The 24995-nt window shown below is 41.1% G+C and overlaps 1 protein-coding gene across 1 annotated transcript; it reads left to right on the top strand.

Annotated features, from left to right (window-relative positions):
- The first annotated feature begins 1654 nt into the window (after nt 1-1654).
- LOC134226577 (protein krueppel-like) lies at nt 1655-9859 on the top strand. The gene is made up of 2 exons (XM_062707429.1): nt 1655-2757; nt 7193-9859. The coding sequence occupies exons 1-2, from the start codon at nt 2718-2720 to the stop codon at nt 8683-8685; spliced, it is 1533 nt and encodes a 510-aa protein (XP_062563413.1). The 5' UTR covers nt 1655-2717; the 3' UTR covers nt 8686-9859.
- The last annotated feature ends 15136 nt before the right edge of the window (nt 9860-24995 follow it).

Raw genomic sequence — 24995 nt, 5'->3', positions numbered from 1 at the left:
TGATTAGTAATGAATAACTAAGCAATCAGACTTCCTTGCAACTTTGAGGTTATGGATTAGTCACTGCAAGTGGGATGATTGTACAACGCATTAGTTCCTTGTATAACATCCGAGACTTATCACCTGCTTCGATCGACCCCAAAGCCAGTCACCTTCCGAAAGAGCATCGAAACATCAAGAAACTGTTATCAACCCCAAGTACAACCACCCGTCACCCCTCGCAGGTAATCGAGTCGAAAGCCTTGAAAGATCCACTTTTAATTAAAGCTAAGAAAACCCACCAGCCGATAAGCCTCCACTTCCAATGCTACCGATCGCTTGAAGCGTTCGAAAAAATTCCAATCCCATAATACCCGTCCCCAAGCCCTCAGATTTCCGTGTTGGCCGTTCCCGAACAGAAGCATTACGATCAATCGTAGGCATTAGCCATCAGCAGTGACAAGACGCCAAACAAAGACCATGACTGATAACTGGCTTCCGAGCGCTGCGGAGTCCAATCGGTTATCGCACCTCGATCATTTCCCCTTGAACGATCGCGCACGCACAAAACCTGAAAGTCCACTTCTGCTGTAAGCGCAAAGACCCATCCATCGCATCGATCCGATGCACCGAAAGCAAAATACACGCTTCTGGCTGCACCAAACACGAGGCAAAAGCATAGCAATTTGAACACTGTGCGATTATCAAACAGCCAACCGCACGGGCAGAATTCGTAGCCCGAAGCGATAATAATGGCAGAACAGTTTTGATTGCTGCGACAATAATCGTCGGATCGCTTGTCCGTTGCGTTCCGGTTTCTTGCTCCAAGCACGCACGACGCACGCTAGAATGCAGCCGAAGCGACGAGGGGGCCACCCAATGAATGATGATGGGTCGCAATGCTCCGGAGGAGTAATCCACGCAAAAGTGGACACAATTTATTCTCGTTCGCCCAATTTTCGTTTCGTTTCGATGCGTTCCGCTTTGAGATGCTTTTTTGTTGGGAGACAAGAAAAAAGGGCAAAAAAAACGGAGTGGACCGGTTGGATGAGTTGGTTCGCGGGATTGCCGTAGAAGAGAGAGGGGATGGCGTAAGGTTTGAGCTGTAAAGAAAGAGTGAGATAACCGGTGGTTTCGAACGAGGATACCGTCCCGTTTGCACAAGGTGAAGAATACTGTAGGGAGAGAGTGAGTTAATGATGGAAGCGGTTGTTGCTAATGACGATGACGATTATGCGGATCGGGGTGCGTGTCGCACCATTTGTTCGAGGAAGGAAGCCAAAAGCAACAAACCGTCATCAGCTTCGATGACGATTGAGTAAGAGGTGAGCAAGAGAGTGGAAAATCAAGTGCGTAAGGAAGCGAGAGAATGCGGTGTACAAGGGGTGACGAAAGGCTGCGCAGGAGAGGGTTCCGAAATTCTGAGTGGTGAGAAGAACGTGTTGAGTTAGGTCAGCAAACACCACCACAGCGAAAGGAGGGCACGAGTAAACAACCGATTGAGAGAGGAATTTCCTTTTCGCTTGTTTTTGGAAATGGGGTGGGTGAGAGAGGATCTAGAGCAGACCCAGCAGAGAAACGGTATCGTGGCGACATCAGGATACTTTGTGTGGTGGTGTTGGTGCTTGGATGGTAGTCATGTGGCAGAAGGATCGCAACAGACCACGGCAGTGTCATCTCGTCATCCATCGAAAGTGAAACTCGTTACGGAGCAGGACGGGAACTGATTCCTTGCGCCTTTTTTGTAATAACCACATTACACCGGGATGTGATGTGCTCTGATTTCGTAACTTCATTCAACTCTCATCGCGTGCCACCACTACTGCCAGCCTCATCCTCTCTCGCTCTCTCCAATCGTTCCATTTCGGTTGCACTGGTTTTGGTTGGATTGCTCGTTGCTGCTGCTGCTGCTGCTGCTCCAGCTACTGCTGCTGGACATCAACAACCACGCGACACCTCATCATCCCTCCTTCCACACTTGCATGTGGAGCGTACGGCAGAGCTCATCGAAGACGGGCAGATCAGAAAGAAGCGGCGACAGTCCAAAGAAGTGGCCAAAAAATTTTAATGGGTACTTACCTCGCGTGCCATCGACGACAACCGTCAGTCGTGTATTGATTTCCGCGCCGTGCAGACGTGTGTAGACAGTGCGCTCTCCGATACGACGGTTGGAGCGTTTCCGTGATTTGCCAAAACAGTGAAAGTGATCGAAGCAGGCGACACCTGAAACAATTAGAAACAAAGCAAGCGACATCAGTAAACGTTACACAACATAATCGAGATTTGTATTGAACAAACAACCAGCTTACAAAAACCAAAGGCACGGCCCAAAGTTCCTCCCGCGAGATAAACCGGACTAGGAAGTGGAGTAGTAGCTCTGCTCCATCCGTCCAGTTTGTAGTAATTCGGTAGCAGTAGTAAACCATCCCCCCATCGAACAGTTGAATACGTGTGTTATATTTGTGTGCTAATCGGAAGTAATCATTTCGCCGTTTGTCCGGTAATTATGGATTAAAACAACAGTTCGGAAGTGTACCCCACTAGACCAAGTGTGGACTTTGATTTTGGAGTGATTTTGGAACAGAAGCGCAACAACGCGCAACGGTAGTGAAGGTGCTTCAAGGAGCAACATTTTAACCGCAGCAGTGCGCAGCGCCAGCTACGATTGTCAGTGCAGCGAGAAAGTTAGAAAACAAATCGCAAAGCTGATTTTCCACACCGGTTCGTCCAGGCAGGCGATGGCATTATCGCTTCTGCAGGAATCGCAAGCAACTCAAGGTAAGAGTCGAAGTCAATCCAGCGGGATCGGGGTTAAGGTTGGGGGACACTTTTTTGGGGAACAATATTTTTGGGGAGAGCGTATTTAGGCTACATTGGCGCCCAACGTTAATTGAAGAAGCAAATCGATCGTTACTGTATTTAAAACAAATTCTATAAATTTACAAAACTATGTACGATCGTTTGTGACTTTTAACTTGTCTCAAACCTAATAATTTAAGCAAATATGACTAATTGCGATTGATGGTCTTTTTTGTTTTGTAATCTAAAATGCGAGCTAAAGATTTTGATAAAAATCCTCCATTCACTTTTCTTATATTACCGCATTATAAATTTGTTGAAGAGATTGCTTTATTTGTTGCTAAAAACTTATTGCTAAACGGTGAAGCTCAGTATGAATACTAAAATGAATTCATTGATGTTTCAGATTGCTTAAATTGTTCCTTAAGTACAATTATCAAGGATCTGTATTTGTGATAATTCAAAATATCAGAAATACGGAAAAGCCGTCGGCTACTTTATTAGGCATCTAATCAATTAATAATTGAAGTTGTAAATATGTTGGAATATATTAACAACTTTTTATTCCAATCATTTGGTTTGCAATACTCTAATTAGTTTGAAAACAAAGATAAACTAAATATAAGTACATTTCTATAAGCTGATGAACGGCGCGCAACAATCATTATTTTGTAAGACTGGCAAATTTATGGAATGATTTGGGAAAGATCAAATAGTAACTAGTTACCTATCAGAGCAATACAAAATCAGAAGGAAAAGAAAGACTGAAAAACGTTTGAAAACGAATAAACCTATGGCAAACTTGTTCAATTTTTCATAATTTCGGCTTTCCTGTCAACATATACTCTCCGCTTCAGCTAATTAAAAGTATTCTTTTCCAACGAACTCGTATTGGAAGTATGATCCAAATATTTTTGAAATTTCAAAAAAAAATCCCAAAATTGCTGCAATGTCATTTTTGACCTGGCATTCACCAAATTTTGGACCAATTCAAATAGTCCATACTTTAGAGCTTTTTTGATTTTTGATCTCCGATTTTAAAAATAGTTAAAGCCTTCAAAAGATGAAGGTTCTTTGGGAAGGTTTACCTTTAATAAGCCAAAGAATGGCTGAAACATCAACGAGATACAATTTTTGACGAAAAAGATCAATTTACTTTTTATTTTATTATGAAGAATTTGAGAAAAGTCGATTGGCAAAAACCTGTAGGTATGTACCGACGGTAACCAAAAACATCAAATCCAAAGTTTTTTCAATAAATTTATTAAAACTATTTGCAAGAATTTGCAATATTTTCATTTCACAGAAAATCATTGACAAGAGAAAAACTTTTTTAATTCATGGCGTTACAAATTATTTGAATTTAGTCAACTTTTGTAAAGTAAGACACAGGCACATGCCAACTCAGTCCACCGGCGGAACACTTTCTTCTTTTTATTCAAATCGCCCAGCCCCCTGAAGTCGACTCTGCTTCCTTTATTCCATAAAAGAAAAGGATAAAAGCGAAAAAATTCGCGTTCCCTCTCCCCAGCGCGTAAATCAGCCACCGTCGTCCTCATTATAAGCCCCACTGTTTTCCTTTCCTCGCTGCTGCCGCCGCCGCCGCCGCCGCGGTAGTCATCATCGTCTAGATTTTCTTCATCATCCCCGTTATTGCTGTTGTTGTTTTCGTAGTGGAAATTCGCCTTCGCCACAAACACCACCTCGTCTATGTATACTGCGCTCTATCCGGCCGAACAACCCACCCGGTGAAATAAGAAGAAAGCCCACGCGGGAAAGAGGGATCCGCTTTTATGTATCTCGGCCCCGAAGCACGGAGATATCGTTTTGGGGCGCGAGCGAGAGCTGCTGCAAGATTAAAAGAAAATAACCCTTATTCAAACTAATTACGACGTTCGCCGTCGTCGTAGCCGTCATCGTACTCGTCGTTTTCCCCTTTTACAGAAGAGGAAAAAAGGATCTAACCCACCAACCACCCAACTCGAGCCATTTGCATTCGGGAATGGGTTATGTACTTAGCAAAGTTTTAAAGCGATATATTTAAATTTTCCCTGGCGCAAATTTCACCCTCTCTCGGAACGACATTTGCGTTGAAACGGCGGCAACGGTAATGGCAATTTCGAACGCCCAGGTTTGCTTTCCTGGAATCCGAGCAATTCACGACGTTTGTCCGAGCACCGAAATTGTCGCAAATTATGCAAATCGATCAGCCGTCCAGAAAAGTCGCCGCAGCCGCCTTTGTCTGGACACTTGAAAACGGCTGAATCATAGCAAGCCGCGGCTACACGACGACCGATCACACAAATCAAGTAGGCGGGTTGAACTGCGTTACTCTCCTCATTTGAGTCTTGTTTTTTATGGTCATCTCGAGAGATGTGCTGGCCGCCATCGCATCGGCGAAACACAAGTTTGAATAATTAAAAGGGGCATTAATTTGATTTACGGCACGGCCGGTCACAAATTTACAATGGCCGCCCGCGTCATGGACGGCGATGGCTGGTTTCGGCGGTTGCGTTGAAATTTGACACTTAACAAGCGCAGCGGCTACTGGCGAATTAAAATGGTGGGTGAGTGTCTGAGCACAGCCGTGCCGATGTGCATCACATTTTTGCTTATTTTCGTGACTGTCACTCGAGAAGATTAATGAGGCAGTCAAAGGGTGGACTAACGTGACAAAGTAATCGCCGCGGTAGAATGATGTGATGTAAACAACTCATCCGAATTAGATAATTTAGAACGGGTAAGCCCGGTTCACACTGAGTTCACAAACTTGGATTAGTTTTCGATGTTTGGCAATTTGTATAATAAATCAAAAGTAATCACAAGGCGAGTAAAGGCCGACGGACAGAACCCTCCGCGATATTGTCCTAGCTACTGACATGGCCACAGTCTTGAGCCGGCCCTGAAATAACCAAATTCGCGAGCAAAGTCATCGCCAAAGGAACCCGCGGAAGCCCAGGACAGCCCACGTGATTGACGCAGCACTGGGGAACGGGAAAATAATAATCAAACAACATGGTACGGGAGGCACTTTTTCATCATTTGCTTGCGTACTCGGTCCCAAGTCCCAAGTGAAATGAACTCTTTCGTTCGCAGCATTGAGGAAACGAAGACGACGCATCGCAACAGCAGCAGCAATCGGAGGTGCCGAAGTGCCGTCGGAAGAAGAGCCGAAAAAAAGCAATACGGAAGAGTAGCGAGTGTTTACTCTCACGCTCGAGAAGGCCCATAAAAAAGGGGTGAAATCATAAACACATAATAATAAAATTATAAATAAAGGATTAGCTTCGGTACTTCGGTTCGTTGGTGGTGGCGCCGGGACCTGGCAGGGGTGTGCGGAACAATGAGAAATCAATAAAAATTGGATTTCGATTCAGGCCGGGCTACACCAAAAAGCGAAAGGATTGCCGTCGTGCTCGGTAGCTGACAAGTGCCGACGGCACTCGACCTTACCGTTGCAACGAACTCAAATTGGCCGTGCCGAATATGTTCGCACTTGTCCGCTCTTTGCAACGTTCAAAAAGTTCGTCTCAATGACACGATCCGTAATAAATCTTCCTACGAAATACGTGCACCAGACCAGACTAGAAGCAACTGGCACTCCACTGATAGCGAAAGTGCTCTACCACCCTAACCCCCTCCTTGCTCATATGACGCTACGAGACACGCAAGAATCCTTGTTGGTTCCGTAACCGCTGGCAAAGTTGATACGTGAGGGCCAAACTGAGGATAGCGCAGTGAAAGCAGACATACGAAAGGCGGTGGAGACGAACGTGCCAGCAATTGAACCGTCTAGCCGCCGTCGTCTTCCTCGACAGCTCAACGGAAGCATCTCAACGGGAACGGGGTTTCGGGAAGGGGTTTTTGTTTTGCTTCCTGGTTTCGCGCGCTCCGCTCCCACTCATATGTGTGCGTGTGTGCGAGTCTGCTTCACCACACACGCCACCAACGCGAAGGAAAGGGCTGCCCCCCAACGAGTGTGAGAGCGAACGGATGCGAGAGTATCGCGGGAGAAAGGATTCACATGTGATGCGGAGCCCACAGGCGAATCGTAGTAGTCGGTTTGTTTACGTTTTCATTCACCCGCTCCAGTGTTTTGCAACGGGGGGGTGGGGATGTGGTGGTTACGAGAAACTGCTCGCGCCATCTACGATGATAGCCAATTTGTCAAACAGGGGTGGGTTAGGCGGCAGTTCCTGCGAAGAAAGTAAACACGTGAGAGAAATGGGCAACAACAATCAGCTGTGTAAAAACATATATAGATCAAATACACAACCCAGCACCATATTAAGTTAACTAATCTAATCCTTGGACGCGCCATGTCGACAAAATCAATAGATTTCTAGTCGTTTCGTTTCGAACCAGTAATCAAATTATTAAACTTCCTTTCCCTCGTCTCTTTCTTTGCTTACAGGATTATCCGTCGTCCACAGTAGCCTCCAGAGAATGAAAATCGAAGAGGAGCGCAGTATGTCCGTGTCACCGCCGTTGACCGGTCAGCAACATCCGCAGCACCACCTGAACATGAACGTGAACCACAGCCCTACCCTTTTCGGCAACTACCCGCCATCCTCACCGGCAGCGCTGGGAATGTTGGCGCCACAACTCCACACGGCTGCCGCTCTGATGGCCGGATTCCCGATGTCCCTACGGGCTCACCTGGCTTCCGGATTGTTCGGTCCCCATCCGGCGCTGTTCGGAGCATGGGCACCTCCCACCCCCAATAGCAACAACAGTAGTCCACCTCCGCCACAAAGCCCCATCTCGCCGGCATCCAGCCACAAGAGCTCCAAATCTCTCAAGCTGACCACCAACAACAATCACATCGTATCAACCACCTCGGAGATTCTACCTCAACAGAAGAAGCTAACCAAACGAAAACCACTTTCCGTAAAGTCGGACGCCGCCCTTCTCCAATCCCCGAACCATTCCATGCCGTTGGACATTCCGGAAATGGTTAGTCCGGGTCCCATCTCACCACCTACCTCAGGCTCCTCGCCACAATCCAACGGAAGCGTCGATCTTCCGCAAACAATCACTACCTCCAGCAGGGATCCCTCGCGCGACAAGGTCTTCACCTGCAAGATCTGCAACCGCTCGTTTGGCTACAAACACGTCCTGCAGAACCACGAGCGGACCCACACCGGCGAGAAACCCTTCCAATGCCCGGAATGCCAAAAGCGCTTCACTCGGGACCACCACCTCAAAACTCATATGCGATTACACACCGGCGAGAAGCCCTACTCCTGCACCCACTGCGATCGTCAATTCGTCCAGGTCGCGAACCTACGGCGGCATCTTCGAGTGCACACCGGCGAAAAACCATACGAGTGCGAAATGTGCCAGCAGAAGTTCAGCGACTCGAACCAACTCAAAGCCCACATGCTCAGCCACAACGGCGAGCGTCCGTTCCACTGTGATAAATGCAACGCCAGCTACCGCCGCAAACACCACTGGTACCATCATAAGTGCAGCGTCACCACGAGCCCACCGACACCCGCCATCAGCCCCACCATGTCCCTCTCCGGACACAAGTCCGGTTGCTCGGAAATTTCCGACATCTCCATGGAACTCAAGTCCTCAATGCTCCTGCACCAAAAATTCTCCGGACTCGGCCTCCCGTTGGACTTCAGTTCCACCGAGCCCCGGCTGCACCATCCCGCCGGCGGAGCAATCGACCTCCGTTCCAATCCCGTTCAAATCAGTCACGTCAAGTCCAACCTCCCGGAGCAAACGGAACCGGAAGACCTCAGCATGCATTCGCCCCGCTCGCCCGTAACCCTGGAGGAACTCGAAGAGCTGGACGATGCCGCATCCCTGTACCTGAAGCAGCGCCAACAGAAGCTCGCACTGGCAGCGGCCGCCGCTGCTGCCGTCGCCAGCCAACGCCACGGTATGGAATCCTAAATTTAAACAAAACAAAAACCCACCCCTATCTATGAAAATCCCACCCCTGATAAAAATCAAATTTGTTGTTGACAACCGATACCAAATAATCAAAGGATGCCAAGAAAAATCGAAAACTATTTCTCAGAAAAACGAAAAAAAAGTAGCTTAGTGTAAGTGAACAGAGCCATCTCCATATATGAAACATATATAACAACTATTTAAAACAAACGAAGCAACCATCAGATTCCACACAATCGCACCGGCGGCGATCCGCCGCCATCTTGTTCGCGTCGCGCAACTGTCAAACGGCCGTGTAAATAACTGATCAATGTGTAAATAGCTCGCAAGCGACAAGATGGCGTCCGCCGTCGGCGGCGTGGACTCCGAAACGAATCAAACCGGTTTTGGAAGAAAAGCGTCAAAATTCAGGGACAAATGTTTTCAAAATGACTGTGCACCCGATCGAACCGAAGTTTGTTTCCGTTTTCGTTTTTTTTTTAGATCAAACACACTTTCCTAAGTTTTCAAGCGAGTACGCGTAGTATGGTATACAAGTTCCTCCTCCAATAGTGACGCAGAATACGGAAACGAAAACACTCGAACAATAATGCTTAAAATACTGTCAGTGTAGATTGAACAAAAAAAAACAGTCGTTTTCAAACATTCACTCACACATCCAGAAATAGGAATTAATCGAACGCAGACTGAATGGCGTTTTTTCCGTAACTAGTGCAGTGCTGCGATGGGTTCGTGTTCCCGTGTTGTTAATTGAACGCTTAGTGGAATTGTATGCTGGTTGTTGCGATGATTACGATGCTTGTCAAAATAGTAAATCTATTGTTTGGATCGATTTGCGGGTCGATTATCTAATCATTATTACCACTAGTTTGTGTATGTATTGTGCTATTATTATTATTATTATTATTATTCAATTCTATGGTTGCCATTGGTTAATTATAATTATTTTACTCTAAGTCGGAATGGAAGCGAAAAATCAAAATTCGATGTGTAAGGTTTTAGGTTCATTTTTTAAATTGTATTTAGTTCTAAGCTGATAGCAAGCACGTGCGGATTCTCGTCCAGAGTATAAATTGTGTATATTGGTATTTTATGATTTGTGTTTAGGTGAATTATGGAAGAAAGTTATTGGAAAAATAAAATATTTAAATTTATTATAAATATCTATTGTTTATATGATTTGTGTTTATTTTTTTAATTATATCACAATCTGTTCTTTTTTGTTTTCTTTCAACACTATCTACCACTAATTTTATCCTTAATTTTTTTTTTTCAAACTTGTTTATTGTGTTTCTAAGAGTCATCTGTTGTTCAACAGAACTTAACCATTACATCTATCCCAGCAATTTCCTTGTTCTAAATATGTTATGGATAATATAATGGCTTCACCAATTTCATCAAAACTTCGTATCGACTTTGCGAGCACTGATTCGAAATTTAGATTAATTATATTTCTAATTATTTATCAACTCAAGATATGAGTCTCATACCTTAATATTTGATACCGTTGACTTGATTGACATACCTTCTCATGTTACACAATTTTCGACAAACTGAATAAACTTTCAAAAAAAAATCTTTCCATGCAGTTGATTTCCATACATTTATCGGGTGGCTCGAGTGATTATTCCATGATTTGACAAAAACTCTCTGCAGGATAATCTCTTCTCCAAAGACCAACCCGAAAATCAATTCAATCATAACAACCAAAATATGTAATCGTTTCCTTTCTTTGTCCAACAATAATGGTCCTCACCGAGATCAAAACTTTCACCCAAATTCGGAAATCAACTCTAAACCGGGTATTATCCGAATGTCATCACCACACAAAGCCTCGATCCCCACCGATTCCACATTTCCGGTGTGATTCCCGTCCAGCGCCCCAAATCGTTCTCCCTTTCCAACAACAACGAAGAAAAAACGGATCCAAACTGGCTCCACCCCAGTACCCCGAATCCCAGTACCCCGAATGCCATTACCCCGAAGGCCACTACCCCGAATGGGACAGTGCCCCGAAAGTCATTACCCCGAATGGGACACTACCCCGAAATCCATTACCCCGAAAGGCAATTACCCCGAAAACATTTAGAATCCATAGTATTCTATTATTATGTTTAACACCAACAGATATCGATGAATCGCAAAGTTTTTAACCTACCAGTTTAACCAACGGTTTTGATTTTTCTTCTTATTGGCTTTAACTGTCATTCCTGTCATCATGACATGGAAAAGTACTGTTCTACGAAATGGAGTAAGAGATCCTTTTTTCCAACAGAACGCGTTTTCCCGGTATAAGGCGAACAGAGGAGATGATGCCTTGTTTTAATGAACGAGTTTGCCCGGTATAAGGCATACAGGATAAATATGATCTTTTTTTGTTTTAATAAACGCGTTTGCCCGGTATAAGGCAGAGAGGGGAGATGATGCCTTCATTAAATGGACGGGTTTGCCCGGTATAAGGCACACCGAGGATATAATTCCTTGTATAAATCAACGCGTTATCCTGGTATAAGACAGACAGAGGAGATGACGCCTTCTTTAAATGGACGGGTTTGCTCGGTATAAGGCATACAGAGGAAAGTATTCCTCGTTTAAATGAAAGCGTTTGCCCGGTATAAGGCAGACAGAGGAGATGATGCCTTCTTTAAATGGACGCGTTTTCCCGGTATAAGGCAGACAGAGGAGATGATGCCTTCTTTAAATGGACGCGTTTGCCCGGTATAAGGCACACCGAGGAAATAATGCCTTGTTTAAATGAACACGTTTGCCCGGTATAAGGCAGACAGAGGAGATGATGCCTTCTTTAAATGGACGGGTTTGCCCGGTATAAGACAGACAGAAGAGATGATGCCTTCTTTAAATAGACGCGTTTGCCTGGTATAAGGCAGACAGAGGAGATGATGCCTTCTTTAAATGGACGTGTTTGCCCGGTATAAGGCAGACAGAGGAGATGATACCACCTTTTAATGAACGTGCTTATACCTCGATAAGGCACACAGAGGAAATACTGCCTTTTTAAAAGGAACGTCTGCTCGATAGAAGGGGAAACGAGATGATGCCTTCTTTAAGCCAACGCAACTTCCCGAAGACGAACAAGATCTCCCTCTCTATCACTCTCATACACAAACTCTCACTCACTCACTTCCTCTGTCTCACTAATTATTACTCATTCACCCACTCTCATTCATTCACCCACTTTTACTCACTTAACCACTCTTACTCACTCATCCACTTTTACTCATTCATTTACTTTCAATCATTCGTTTTCTCTTTCTCGCTCACTCTTACTCACTCACTCTTACTCGTTTACTCTTACTCGCTCACTCACTAACTCTTACTCGCTCACTCACACACTCACTCTTACTCACTCACTCTTACTCACCCATTCACCCCCTCGTCGATATTGAGATTTAGACCACGCTTCATCCAGAATCCATTGCTTTTACTAAAGTGACCAAGGAACAACTTCTACCTTGTTGCCCTAGTAGCCATGCTGACGTGGACCGCAATTGCGTCCAACTCTCTGCATTGTGCATGAAAACGTGCTGCATAATCTCCCCCTGCTATTCAGGAATCTTGAAGAGTGCCATACGAAGTTCCAAACTGCATAAAAACAGTATAAGTTCTAATCATTGTTCATTCTTATGAAATTTGAATAAACTTTTATTGAGTAACATTTTTTTCATTGAAATGAAGTATTAACTTGAAATAATGACTAATTCGGGGTACTGGCTCATTCGGGGTAGTGTCCCATTAGGGGTAATGGCATTCGGGGTAGTGACTCATTCGGGGTTGAGGCATTCGGGGTAGTGGCCTTCGGGGTAATGGCATTATGGGTAATGGAATTATGGGTAGTGTCGTAGAGTCATCCAAACTATCCCTTTTGTTGACGAAAACCCCCAGTGCTGAACCATCCTTTCCCAGCCATCAGCACGTCGATTTTCCGGGCGTCATGTTTTACATATGTTTAAACGATTGACCCCCCACCCATCCATCCCTCAAAGCTCAACCTCTTCGTCAATAACAGTGACAACGGATTTGCACGTCGTCGTTCTTCCATAAACGGTTGTTCTGCCTATGAGCGAATCATCGAGGTCATCCTACCTACTGCGTGCGGAACCGACGCACCATCGAACCATCAAAAGATTCTGGAAGTAAGAAGGGAAAAGTAAAAATTTGCCCCGAAGGCTAAGGGACTGATTGACCAGCCGAGAACTGAACAACTGGATCAGATTTTTGTGTTACGATTATTTTCGCACTTTTCTCGGGTTGGTTCATCCCAGCAGGCCACCTCATTGAGTGGCGGCATGGGTGCCAGACGAACCGAAATACATATTCGACGAAATGCTGTGCAGAATAAATGAAAATTTCGATTTGCTAATCAAATCGTTGAAACGTTCTACGATTGTTAGTTACTCCGTCAGAATTTTTGTGCGAACGGAATATTGCAATGATGAGCTATTCAAAGTCATTAAAATCTCCTTAGACGAGCCAAGCATACTCTTAAGCTTAGAACACCAAACGTAGTGTAGGAGTTCTATTGAATAGGTGCATGAGATCCAGATACGAAACAATCAATACAACCTCAAATAAGTTCTAACGAACGTTCTACTACGTGTTTGAAAATAAAAGCTTTTCATTGGACCAAATTCCAAATTTTAGTGTTTCACCTTGCAGAAAATCTAAGTAATATCGGAAGCTATCACATTTTAAAAGTGCAATACTGCTGCCGGGAAACTCATGGATGGAAGACGTCTGTCAGCTCTTCGGCACCACCCATTCGCTATTCTTATTTCAGTATGAACAGTGCAGTGTGTGGAGCCGCGTGATATTCCGTATATTAGTAGCGCGGAGCCGTTTTGTCTCGCAAAACCATCTAGTTTGGATGAGTCATCCACATGGGGAAAGTTACGGTTATTTGAACCACGATAACTGTGAAAGAATAATGAAAGACGTTTTGATTCGGCGGCCTCTTCTTCCACAACAATTACTCATTGAACTATTTTGAACTTATTTCTCCCTTAGAATTGGATTGAACTTCTTACTCATAGAATTGATTGGAGCTTTTCTTCCTTGAACTTCTTTTCTTGCCTTTTTTCTTTTTTTTGTTCCTATAAAGATTGTTTCTTCAAAATCTTGCCAAGCTATATATAGTTTGTGAGAATAGTTTGTGAGAATTTAATACAGTCTGTAGTCTGTAGTCCGCTGTATCAACTGTTTTAGTCTAATCGAAGCAAAATTTACGCCGTTTAAAAACTGACAATGTTCGCATACAAAAACCCAACACATTTTTCAATAGTACAATGGTTTCCCAATCCGGGTCCGAGGAAAACAACCAAAGCCTATTAGGGAAGTGTTGTCGGGCCTTGATCTAGAGTACATGTCTCTGGTCCACCAATTTTTGAAAGTTGCTGATGTAAAACTGTAATCATTGTCTGCCCATTCCCTTGTCCGTCGTACCCCATATCGAATGTCTTCCTCTTGTTGTACATTTCCATGTCTGTCGTTAATCCCTTCCGTATGTCCTCCTCTTGTCGTTGTCACCCAAAAAAAGGTTGTTTGTCCCGTTACAGATGTAAAAATGCGAGGAATGTCAACTTTGTGAACATCAGCATCGTAATTACTTAAGCACCCTAAAATCCTTTCCTTTCCTACTGTATTATTGTATTCCCTAACCTCGACCAAACCGCGAGTCTTTCGGTTCCCCAAAACTAACACTATGTATAAGAATCAAGAAATGTATTGTTAAACTTGATTTCGGCTCCGTAACGCTTCACGGCAAATGAGCCTTCCAAATAAACGAAAGATTAAAAAAAATGATTTCCCAATTAATATGTTAACTCTTGTAGCAACACACAAACATTATAGAAGCTTTCCAGAAGGAGTTCTAGAAATCTTTCTTATTGAATAAATAGCAATGCATTTTTCTTGAATTATAAGAAAATGTTTTAGATAAGTTCTAATAAAAGTTCCATGGAGAATTACTTGATGGACTTTTGGAGAATTTATAGGCTTTTTTAGATTGATATTATGGAATAAGTATTGGAGAGTTTTCAGCATTTTTAGAGAACTTCCTGGAGAAAATTTGACTGAAATTCTGTGAAAAAATCTAAAGGAATTCAGTTGGAACAGTTGAATATTGGGGTAAATTATAAAGCTCATATAGAGCGGGAAATCAAATGCACAGAATAGTTTTGGCGAAATATTGTTTCTATCTTCGGTTTTTTGAGCCTGACGAAAATAACATTCGTAACCCTTAGTACATTATAAATTATCGATAATGTTAAATCTCCCGTTTGCAAAAATGGGTAATATTGCGCCGTATTGTCATTTTCGTTTTATAAAAATTTTTATAGTTTTTTTTTTTATTTTATAAAAGCTTGTTATTCAGCTTTTTTTTCTCCGAAACCATCTACCCTTTGATCCGCTGCGAAAATAGTGACTTGGGTGACTTTTGGATGCAAAGTGACCTGCTACTAGTCCTGTAAAAAGAAATCCTTATTGCAAAGAATCACTTGCATCGCAGTAAGGATGTTCCCCTGGGGGTACCGTCTTTAGCCTCGAGGGTACCTCGAACAAAAATGACATTGCATTGTTTTCAGGGGTATTGATTGTTGCATTATTGCATATTTTGTATCTATTATAAAAACTGACCCTAAATCCAAAATTTCAAGAATTTTGGTGCACGGGAACTATTTGAAATCAATTTCGTAAAACCTAATAAATTCGCGTATTGAACACCTCTAACTTGATTTTACTATACACGCTACCCCAGATCTACCCAGATTTTTCATGCTCTTCCTCTCACACTGTTTGTCAACAGTGTCACAATCGACCCAAATTGATTAAAAAACCGTGGACTCACTTTTGAGTAACCACGGTATTTCTTTTTCATCAATTTGGGTCGATGTTGCAGCAGTGTGAGCGAAACAGCATGACAATTGTGGGTAGATCTGGAATATCGTGTGGGCCAAGCTGTCAACCTGTGAGCTCAATGCCACGTAGTCAAAATTTTCAAAAACTTTTAAAATGGATATAAAACATCAAATGTAGGCTCTATGAGTGTGAACAAAACAACTTGTTTTATCGAATGAATGAAAAAAGTCAACATGTTTTTCAAAATTAAAAAACACAATTCCAGAAAGAACTAAATTTGAAACTCTTTGCAGTAAGCTTGAGCTAGATCTTGATTGACCGCCCGCAGGAATCGTTTCGCGAGAAAGAAAAAAAGGTCAGATGAGAGATATCCATTTTCTCTCACCGCCTTGTAAAGTTGATTCGCTGGTTTTCTCACTTCTATCATCCTTTTTGTGGCATCACTAATTTCTAAAAGATTAGCTTTTATGCAGGCCTTTTATGTGGCGAATTATATTTTACTCAATAGTGAAGTTATGGATTAAGGAAAACACAATACTTAGAGCTTCTTCGCTAAAAAGTCGCTCTTAATTTCTTCGTGGATAATAATTCCGGAAGAAAATTGTCCGGCCTCTCAACTCGATGTTTATTAGTTTTCATGAATTAGTATTGTGTAACAGCAAGTAAATCGGTCCAGAAATCGAGAATTCGGTTATATTCTCAAGCTTCCTGCTAATTTTCTTACCATTTCAATTTAACTGATCAGATTGGATCTTTTTAATTCTAGATGAACTGTGTTATAGTCTCAAATGCTTAAGTGCATATCTAAAACAAACATTCTTCTTAGATTGCTTTAATTTTATATAACAAATTCTTTTATTCAAATGGGTATATAATCAATTTGTAACGCAAATATATCTGTTCTTGAATCAAAATGATGAACTTTGTACCTCTGATTGAGCTTGAGCTTGAGCTTGATTGACTGCTCGTAGTTGCTACTCCATTATGACCAGATCAGCTGTTCTTGCACAAGGAACCAACAGATGTTTGCTTGGGACTAGCACACATCTTCAATGTGCAAGTACTGGTGATCTCATTTGATAGGTCATACTGGCGCCTGCCACGTCAGAATGCAAGTCAATGTAGGGAAGGGGGAGGAAATGATGATGCAATCACTCGCCCACTGCAAGCCGAATATACCTCTGCACTTGCCACGAGTTCATGCGGAATTTGTTGGAATTTTTGGGTTAGGTTGGAGAGGCAGAGGTCCGTCTTGGTTAACGAGCTGCCAATGTGATAGATAGGAGAAGGTAACTGATGGAATTTCTAATTGGATGTAGGAAACGAGCTGCATAGTTCATTTCCAATTCTAGCAGATTACTGTTAGAATACTCAAATTGAAGGTATAGGAATAGTAATGGAAACGGTATGGAAGTCCATTTCCAGTTCTAGCGATTGCTAGAACATGAGAAATACAGAGAAAGATACAAAGTAGGAGAATGGAACGGACCTGAGATTGAACCCACGACCTCCTGCGTATGAGGCAGAAGCAGTAGCCATATGACTACCAAGCCCTCTTCGAAACAAGAGAGATCACGCACTGAACTGATTAATTTTATTACCGGCCGCGCAATGCAGAACACAATAATTCGTCCGACCACGCGATCGTTCTGCTGTCCGAAACATGAGAGATCACGCACTGAACTGATTAATTTTATTACCGGCCGCGCAATGCAGAACACAATAATTCGTCCGACCACGCGATCGTTCTCGATGAACTTTGTACCTCTGATTGATACAGCAAAGTCAGTACATTACTTACGACAAATCCTCGTAGTGAGAATAACATAACAAAGGAAACAAAGAGGTCCCCTCTCTTCCCGACATCCGCCTCAAAAAAGTATTCTGATAATTTATTTTATCATTTGAAACTGCATAAACTCTGGAGAGTCCTATTTAAAGAATCGAAAGTTATTTAAAAAAATAATGTGATTTCAAATTTGATTGTCTCATTATTCAACAACCGAATGAAATCCTTTTTAAGGCACTCCACCCTTCTTGATGCGAACCAGGACCATTTTTTTATGTTTAAATTTTTTTCTTAGGTACTTGAAAAAAATTGGGAATCGAACCCAGCCACCCTCAGCATAGTCTTACTTTATAGCCGCGCATCTTACCGCTAGGCTAAGGACGACACCGGGGTAACAACTATCCTTGCCTTAATCGGAGCAAGCACTTTTTTTTAAAGGAATGGATCACATCCACCATTGCTTCATTTCTGACAAACGCCCTTTTTCAAAGAAAGGATCACATCCACCATTACCTTAATCCGAGCAAGCGCCTTCTTTTTAAGAATGAATTACGTCCACCATTGCCCTTATCCGGAAAAGCGCCTTCTTTTGAAGAAGGGATCATATCCACCATTGCCTTAATCCTGGCAAACGCCTATTTTTAAAGAAGGGTTCACATCCACCGTTGCCTTAATCCGGGCAAGCACCTACTTTCAAAGAATGTATCACATCTTCCATTACATTAATCCCGGCAAGCGCCTGCTTTAAAAGAAAGGATCACATTCACCATTTCCTTAATTCGGACAAGCGCCTTCTGTTGAAGAAAAGATCATATACACCATTGTTTTAATCCTGGCAAACGAAGAAGGGTTCACATCCGCCATTGCCTTCATTCGGGCAAGCGGCTATACCTGGCTAATTATGCTGTCTTCGAAAGAATTACGTCTCTTCAATACAATTATCGACCGGTGCGGTGTTATATTCCTCAATTAAAAACATATTTAAAACAACCAAAAATTATGGAAATCGTATGCTGGATGACAACGTAAACCACCCCTTGGCATTGTTTCTTTAAATGATCGCGTCTGCCCGGTGTAATGCAAATTGAGGAGATTATGCCTTCTTTAAATAAACTCGTCTATCCGATCTCGAAAGAGAATATCTGTCCGCAATAAGGCAAGAAGAGGAGATAATTCGTTTGCTAAAGGAACACGCTTACCAGGTATAATAAAGGATTGATATGGGGCAATAATATGTTTCAAAACTGCTACTATACTACACCACACTTACTTAAGAAAATGCTAATTTGTTTAATAGAACATTCTGGAAAACGGCATTCCACCAAAGATCATTCTGAAAAAGATATAATCCATCAAATTTCATACCACGACAGTTACATACCGCCAAATCCTATATTGAGAAAATGAATTCGGCAAAATGTTTTTCGGTGAAATATTATACCCCGAGCAATACACATGTTGTAAATCAGTTTATAATACTCATATATCACCAAATTTGGTTATATATGAGTTATTGCAACTAAATCAATTTGAATTGTGTTGCTAGAAACCATCCAATCCATATTGCTTAAGAAGGGATCTTATTTTTTTCCTTATTCTGCCTAATTTCGTCTGCATCAAAAAAGAGACCATTCTTTGATTTTTTTTTCGAACTAACGCTTATTTCCGAAGAAAGGACCTCATATAACATTTCCTTACTTCGTGAAAATGCCTTCTTTTAAAGAATGGACCACATCCCCCTTTATCATATTCCGGGTAGATGATACATGTTATTGAAGAACGATTATAACATTCATTATCAATACTACAACAGTATTGCAAGTAATGCATTCTTTTTAAAGAAGGAATCACATTCACCATTGCCTCATTCCGGGAAAATGCATTATTTTCGTTTACAAGGATTCACTTCCACCATTGCCTTATGTTTCTTAAGAAGTTATATACAGGACAGGAGATTGATATCAAAGATAGAAAAAATATTTACCAAAACACTTTCAATCGGAATTGCCGTTTAAGATTCTACTTTTTTATACAATACAGCCGTTGATCGTCTATTCTGGAACAATAATTACTTTGAAAAACGCTGTACGCTGATATTTTCATAATTCAATAAGACATCTTGGTGGATCAAGAAGATCTAATACTACCAAAGGATATTCAGCTGATAATCTCCAGTAAGACACTTTTGAACTTATCTTCAAAGGCTGCTTTTTTTTCGGACGCATATAGTCGATTGCGAAGATGTGTTTGCAAGAGGTACTTTATTTTCGAGAAAATTGTTCCATTCGGGGAAATTGCATTCGGGGAATTGTTACATTCGGTGAAATTCAAGGGGTGGGTCGCTGAGCACAGTTCAATTTGTGTTCTTAACATTCCTTGTGACTCGGTGTGCCACAATGTGCCATAAATTGTGCCTCACCTTAAATATGACACATTGTCATATTGACAGTCAGAAATATCTGGCAACACTAACGACAGTAAACATCAGCAGAGTGAAACGCATGTCATTACGCGATACCGTTTTTGCCCAAGTTTTTGCCTTTTGCTGTGATGAAATCATTGAACGCTCACTGCGGTTCATTTGCATCGGTTGCAGTATATCCGACTGATTCGGTGGTGACAAAAATAAAGAGTAGATAGTTCAAACACAGACAAACAGACGTAACACTGAGGAAATTCCCATCGACCATGAGCTCAACGGTCGTTTTAAATTCAACTGCTTGCGAGTTTCACATCCAGGGGCGCGCGCATCGTATACCCTTGTATTTGACACCTGACACTAGCGCCTTCTGTTGACATTGTCGTACTAAACTTTGTTTCGTACAACATGCACGTTAGGTGGTGGTAAAATAGCTGGTCGATGGATTTTAAAACAAATTGTTCTAGCTGTTACGTCTGTTTGTCTGTGGTTCAAATAAAGACAATTATTTAGGCAAGGGCTTCTTCAATACACTAATTTTACGTTTCTTATTGGGGAAGATCCACAGAGTACGTTACGCAAAAATCGGTTGTTTTCAACCAGCCCAAGTAACCAAAAGTTTCTTTAAAGAGTACGTTATTCGCTTAATCAGCTTCACTGAGCTGCGAAAAACGTATAAAGAAACTTTTGGTTACTTGAGAAACTGCCCCATCGTCACATTTTTTGCATAGGACCACATAGAACCTCTTAAATTGTTGTATGAACCGTCACGCTGCTCGGAACCCCTTCCCCTGAAAGCGTGACGTACTTCGTGGATCGCCGCTCGTTGAGCAAATTCCATGTACTTTCGACAAACAACGACTCCCTTTCAAGAACTTCACCGATCGACATCCATCACTGACTCCTAGTTTATTCTTTTTAGCCTCTCCGGGAAGCACATAAAGATCTACACTAAATCTTTTTACTTCCATTTCTTTAATTATTTTGTTTCCAAAACTTCATATAAAAAATTGTGAACATTGCCCCCACGTGAATTCGGTCGCGGCCGGAAACATGTAAATATTGTCCTAGTGACGTCAAGTGACGTCACGCTGCATTCGTCCATAAGTCAACACAAAATTTAGCAAGGTTGCCGGTATTTTATGTTCTGATCACGTAAATGTCAAAAGTGTGCCGCAGAGTGTGCCACACCGTGCCACACTTACGAATAAAATCCTTAAAATGTGTGCTTGGAACATTGTGCTCAGCGTCCAACCCCTTGAATACGTCTCTGTTTGATTTATAGCTAGCATAGATATCGTTTATTCCAAAGTTCTATGAATCAAAGTAAATATGATTCCAAGTATGATTCCTACTTAAGAATAATTGACATAAGGCTTTAGAGAATAAGAATCCTATCACAAATAAAATAAATAAATCTGCAAATAGAACACCTAAAAAATAAATCTTACAATTATTGTAAACGATCTGGGCATTTACAATTCTGCAAGATTTTTATACAGATTGTGATATTTTACAAATACAAATCGATACAATATTCGATGCAATCGGTGAATTCAAATCGTCCGAAATTGTATATATGTCAAAATTTTATACAGATTCTATCAAGTTCTTATTCAGAAATGTTCTAAAATCTGCCGTACGTGCATTCTTGAATATGCTTGTTGTTAGGCATAAGTCTGGTCCTCATTTCGGGTGGCTTATTCGTTGGAAAGAGTCTGAAGACTTTTGAATGTGAGAATAAATGCATTGCAGTAATAAACCAACCTTAAATTGGCACCGAACTAAGATTCGAGCCGGGCTATAGAGGGCTCATAAAATCAATCGGCTTTTGACGTTGGAATCTTCTTTAGAAGATTTACAAGAAGTTCATTGATCGCAAAAAGAATGCCCGTAAATATGAACAACTAGACATGGTGTTTGCTATTGAAAATCCGTCAAAAGAATTAAAAAAATTGACAAGCTAAGGAATTGCTACAAACAGAACAAAAGGAACAAACGCGTCCCTCGTAAGGAGGGGTCACCATCTACTTCCTTGCCCCATTCTGAGTAAATGCGTGCTTTAGAAATTAGTTCATTCAACTCATTCGTTTTATTCTGAGAAAACACACGAAAGGAAAACACACGGTACTTGAAATTAAATTTAAAATTCCCCTGTAAAAAATGAAAATTTGAATGTATATTGAACAGCCATAGTTTAAATTCAAATTTTCATATACTACCTAATATTTCTCATTGAAATCGAGAAGAAAATTAAAAACTTTGAATGTTTCATATCTAAAATAACATTTGTTAATAAATTCGACAATTTTCCATGCTTACTAAGATGCGTCTATAAAATTTATTTAAGAGATCTGTGATAGTTTTTTTAGAAACTACAGATTAAACGTAGCAATCCACATTGTTAATCAAACAGGTGAATTGTCATTTGTACGAAACAGCTTGGGAATATCCTCAAAAAAGGGAAAATTATTCTCAAATTCCTTATTCATTTTTGGCCTTTGCACCAATAGTTGCGGTAGTATTCCTATTGTTGCGAGTCCCGTAAAAAAAACAAAAGATTCTATTGGAACATTGTCCAATGATTAGAGGAAAGATTTTAGTCAACAATGATAGATTTTCTAGCGGTTGGGTCATATTTTGCAAAAAATAGTGTTAATGAGCTTTTGGATACACCCTCAAAGTAAGATGAATACAATATCGATCATGTTTAAGCAATTAAATAATTAGAGCGGGTGCTTATTGGATCCACTATTGAGTTTTTCACCATAGTAAAACAATAAATATTAATAGAAATGAGTTTGTAATTTCACGAACGGATTGCCCGATTTGAAAAATTTCTTTTCAAATCAATCAGAAATGTTAATTAACTTTCAAAATACAGAATGTCAGTGGTGAAAGTGAAAGTGAAAGTTCTACAAAGATACAGATGAAATGATGGGCTATTAATCTCATTGATCATTACTCTTTAACAAATAAACATAATAAGTGGAAGACATGACATGTGGACATATCTTCCTTCTCTACTTTCGTTGTTAAGGAGGTTGAAAACGAGGATCACAATCACATCCCAAGCAAACATTTCTTAAGGATTTACCCTATAAATAATAATTACCCTTTAAATATACATGAAGACAATGGATGATCCTGCTAGGTGATATGTCCAAAATACGGGCTAAGTTCGATTTATTCGACATCAACATTTCGTGACGTTACAAGGTTTTCCATTACCATTATCACATAATTCATAACATATTCCATTATCGCAAAAAGTATTTCACTTTAAAATCAATTTAAATATATCTTTTCGATCCGCAAAATATGTTGCACCGAAATATAAGAGATATAATATGTGATAATTTGTTAGATTAAATCCTGACTTGTAATCAATGGCACGGAGAGTAAAATTCAATTCACTAATATACAGATGGGACACATATTTTGGTTTAATAAGCATAATCTAATGATATTAAATTTTCATTTTACGGATTTAACCTGTGCTAGATATATCTAAAACTTGTTTTTCATAATTTTTATCGGGATTTGAGTAAACACAATGTGAGGCAATATGAATTATATAAGTTGCATGGACGATATCTTCGCCATGACGAAATTCAGGTGTCTTTTAATTTCAAATTAAATTTCACATAGAACACAGATCCTATATTAATTTCCACTCTGGTGGACCTGCCCGAAGAATGTGTCTATCAGGTATCAGAACGTCGGCTCAGGAGGCACGTTCCCCTCAATTTGGGAGATTTGTGCCATCGCCTTCACTGGCCTTTCTCATCATTTACCTGACGGAAAAGGAAGTGAAAAGGGGAAAGGAAGAGGAAGTGAAGTTGGAAAGGAGAATGGAACCATTTATAGGAAAGCCAATTATGTAGACTCACACGCATTCAGCTAGGGACTACAGAGAGGTCACAAAAACACAGAGGATGTAACAATGGACGAACGTCAAAGACGAAACACAGAGTACACTGTGAAAAACGCATAATGCGAATCCATATAGGTGACAATCACAAAGTACATCGTAAAAAAAATGCATAATGCGAATCCATATAGGTGGAAGTTTGTTGAAAAACTAAGTAAAACACATATTCATAACCCCACACTCACGTTGGTGATGAACAAGAGTAGCCAAAGCCGAACGTCAAAGACGAGACACAGAGTACACTGTGAAAAACGCATAATGCGAATCCATATAGGTAACATACACAAAGTACATTGTAAAAAAAAACGCATAATGCGAATCCATATAGGTGGCAATTTGTTGAAAACTAATTAAAACACATATTCATAACCCCACTCTTATTTAACCTCACGTCGAGATTGAACAAGAGTAGCCGAAGCCGAACGTTAAGGACGAGACACAGAGTACACTGTGAAAAACGCATAATGCGAATCCATAAAGGTAACATACACAAAGTATATTGTAAAAAAAAACGCATAATTCGAATCCATAAAGGTGAAAATTTGTTGAAAAACTAAGTAAAAAAAACATATACATAATCCCACCCTTATTCAACCTCAAGTTGAGATTAAACAAGAGTAGCTGAAGCCGAACGTCAAAGACGAAACACAGAGTACACTGTGAAAAGCGCTTAATGCGAATCCATATAGGTGACAAACACAAAGTACATTGTAAAAAAAAATGCATTATGCGAATCCATATAGGTGGAAGTTTGTTGAAAAACTAAGTAAAACACATATTCAAAACCCCACACTCACGTTGAGGATGAACAAGAGTAGCCAAAGCCGAACATCAAAGACGAGACACAGAGTACACTGTGAAAAACGCATAATGCGAATCCATATAGGTGACAATTTGTTGAAAACTAAGTAAAACACTTATTCATAACCCCACTCTTATTTAACCTCACGTTGAGATTGAACAAGAGTAGCCGAAGCCAAACGTCAAGGACGAGACACAGAGTACACTGTGAAAAAAAAGCATAATGCGAATCCATATAGGTAACATACACAAAGCACATTGTATAAAACGCATAATGCGAATCCATATAGGTGACAATTTGTTGAAAACTAATTAAAACACATATTCATAACCCTACTCTTATTTAACCTCATGATGAAGTTGAATAAGAGTAGCCGATTATCTCGGAGAAGTAAAAAGTCAACTACGCCATAGCTCCGGTTAGCGCAGCGATGGCTAAAATTCTGTGAAGGGGCCCTGGTGCTTCACAGGCTCCGTTTGCGGTTTGGTTC

The sequence above is a fragment of the Armigeres subalbatus genome, chromosome 3, assembly GCF_024139115.2.
Source record: "Armigeres subalbatus isolate Guangzhou_Male chromosome 3, GZ_Asu_2, whole genome shotgun sequence".
In the NCBI taxonomy this organism is placed as follows: Eukaryota; Metazoa; Arthropoda; class Insecta; order Diptera; family Culicidae; genus Armigeres; species Armigeres subalbatus.
The sequence above is the reverse complement of the archived record's forward strand: the minus strand, read 5'-3'. Positions and strand labels throughout refer to the sequence as shown.